A 1,748-nucleotide genomic window follows, 5' to 3' on the forward strand; every position below is an offset into this window, starting at 1 on the left:
ACTAGACTATAGACTAGACTATAGACTAGACTATAGACTAGACTATAGACTAGACTATAGACTAGACTATAGACTAGACTATAGACTAGACTATAGATTAGACTTTAGGCTAGACTATTGAATAGACTATTGACGGGACTATTGCTTAGACTACAGTCTGGACTATAGAAAATAATATAGACTAGACTGTAGACTAGACTATAGACTAGACTATAGACTAGACTATGGACTAGACTATAGATTAGACTACAGTTTCGACTATAGACTAGATTATAAGCTAGACTAGAATAGACATTATAAATTAGACTAAATACTGGACTATAGACTATATATACCTATGCTTCTTACAAATCACTCCATTATCACTTATCACTTACAGGAATTCCTGGTTTGGATAGCATCAAAAGTTTCGATCCATTCTATTTGAATCGCATTAAAATCACTCAAGGCAATAGTCAAGCGATCAACCTAAAAGTCGAATTATCAAATGTAAAAATTATAGGTTTTGGTCATACCAATGTATTGGAGAGTGCGTAAGTACAATAACTTTCGACAATTTAAAACTTTTCTGGAATATTTTTGTTAACTTCTAGAGTTTCATCCAAAGATTTTAGTTGGAAAACTACTTTCGTTTTACCCGTAATGAAATTACAGGGTGATTATAGTCTGTTTGGCAGAATATTGTTGATACCTTTGAATGGTAGAGGGGAAGTTTTCTTAGATGCGGGTTAGTTTATAATTGAGTGAAGATACAAAATTTTAATAATCTTTATAATTTAAGAAAACATGACTGTGGTCATGCACACCAAGACGAGATTGTACGAAAAGGGAGGCTTTACTTTTTACAATGTTACCAGCACCCATGTTGACTTTAAATTGGAGGGTTTGAAATCGTATTTCTCTAATCTTTTCAATGGGCAGAAACAATTGGGTAAGTATGACTCTAATAATTTTTATACTATTAACAACTTTTTTGTTTAACACACACAGAGGACAGCACTAATAAATTCTTCAATGACAACTGGCGCATGTTAACCGATGCCTTATACACTGTCATCACTCAAACTATACAGGATATTTTATTAGATGTTTTGAGAAAAATTTTCCATTTCATACCGGCCAATTTCTTTGTCACCGATATACCCACCTCTGAGCAGTTGTATGGCAAAGCAAAACCTAAAAAATCTTAATTTAATAAAAATTTGTTAAATAAATGTAAATATTTAAGCATTTTATGCAATAAAGTGTTAAAGTAATATTAAGTTATCTTTAGATTGTTGGCAGATTGTGTAATGTATAATGTAAATATTTTGTTAAATAAAATTCGTAAAATTACTTAATTTGATTTAAAATCATATTATACGAAAAACTGCGCACAGCATTAATTCGTAGTGCGGAACTATAAAAATCCTTAACCAAACACCAACGATCAATTAAGTTTTTATCCACAAACAAAATTTGTAATGTTGTTATTCCAGCCGATATCCTCTTAAAATTTAAATGTAATAAAACGATCAGGGAGGAACAAACGGGTTAAACTTTAAGTATTAAAGTAAAACAAGTGGAAAGTTCAAATTCTTTCCAATATCGAACAAACAGAAACTACGATTTGTTTGAAAGTTAAGCAAGAATTAGATTTTTTTCCTGAACTAGAACTGAACTAGAACTGAACTAGAACTGAACTAGAACTGAACTAGAACTGAACTAGAACTGAACTAGAACTGAACTAGAACTGAACTAGAACTGAA

At 31.1% G+C, this 1,748-nt stretch overlaps 1 protein-coding gene across 1 annotated transcript in view; it reads left to right on the forward strand.

The window, feature by feature from the left end:
• The window catches only part of LOC111682463 (circadian clock-controlled protein daywake), a 2,144-nt gene extending 809 nt beyond the window's left edge, over positions 1-1,335 (forward strand). The window contains exons 2-5 of the mRNA XM_023444427.2: positions 325-533; positions 594-727; positions 782-931; positions 991-1,335. Coding sequence (XP_023300195.2) covers positions 325-533; positions 594-727; positions 782-931; positions 991-1,190 — 693 coding nt within the window. The 3' untranslated portion in view covers positions 1,191-1,335. The remainder of the gene's footprint in view (positions 1-324; positions 534-593; positions 728-781; positions 932-990) is intronic.
• The last annotated feature ends 413 nt before the right edge of the window (positions 1,336-1,748 follow it).

The sequence above is a fragment of the Lucilia cuprina genome, chromosome 5 (assembly GCF_022045245.1).
Source record: "Lucilia cuprina isolate Lc7/37 chromosome 5, ASM2204524v1, whole genome shotgun sequence".
Classification (NCBI taxonomy): domain Eukaryota; kingdom Metazoa; phylum Arthropoda; class Insecta; order Diptera; family Calliphoridae; genus Lucilia; species Lucilia cuprina.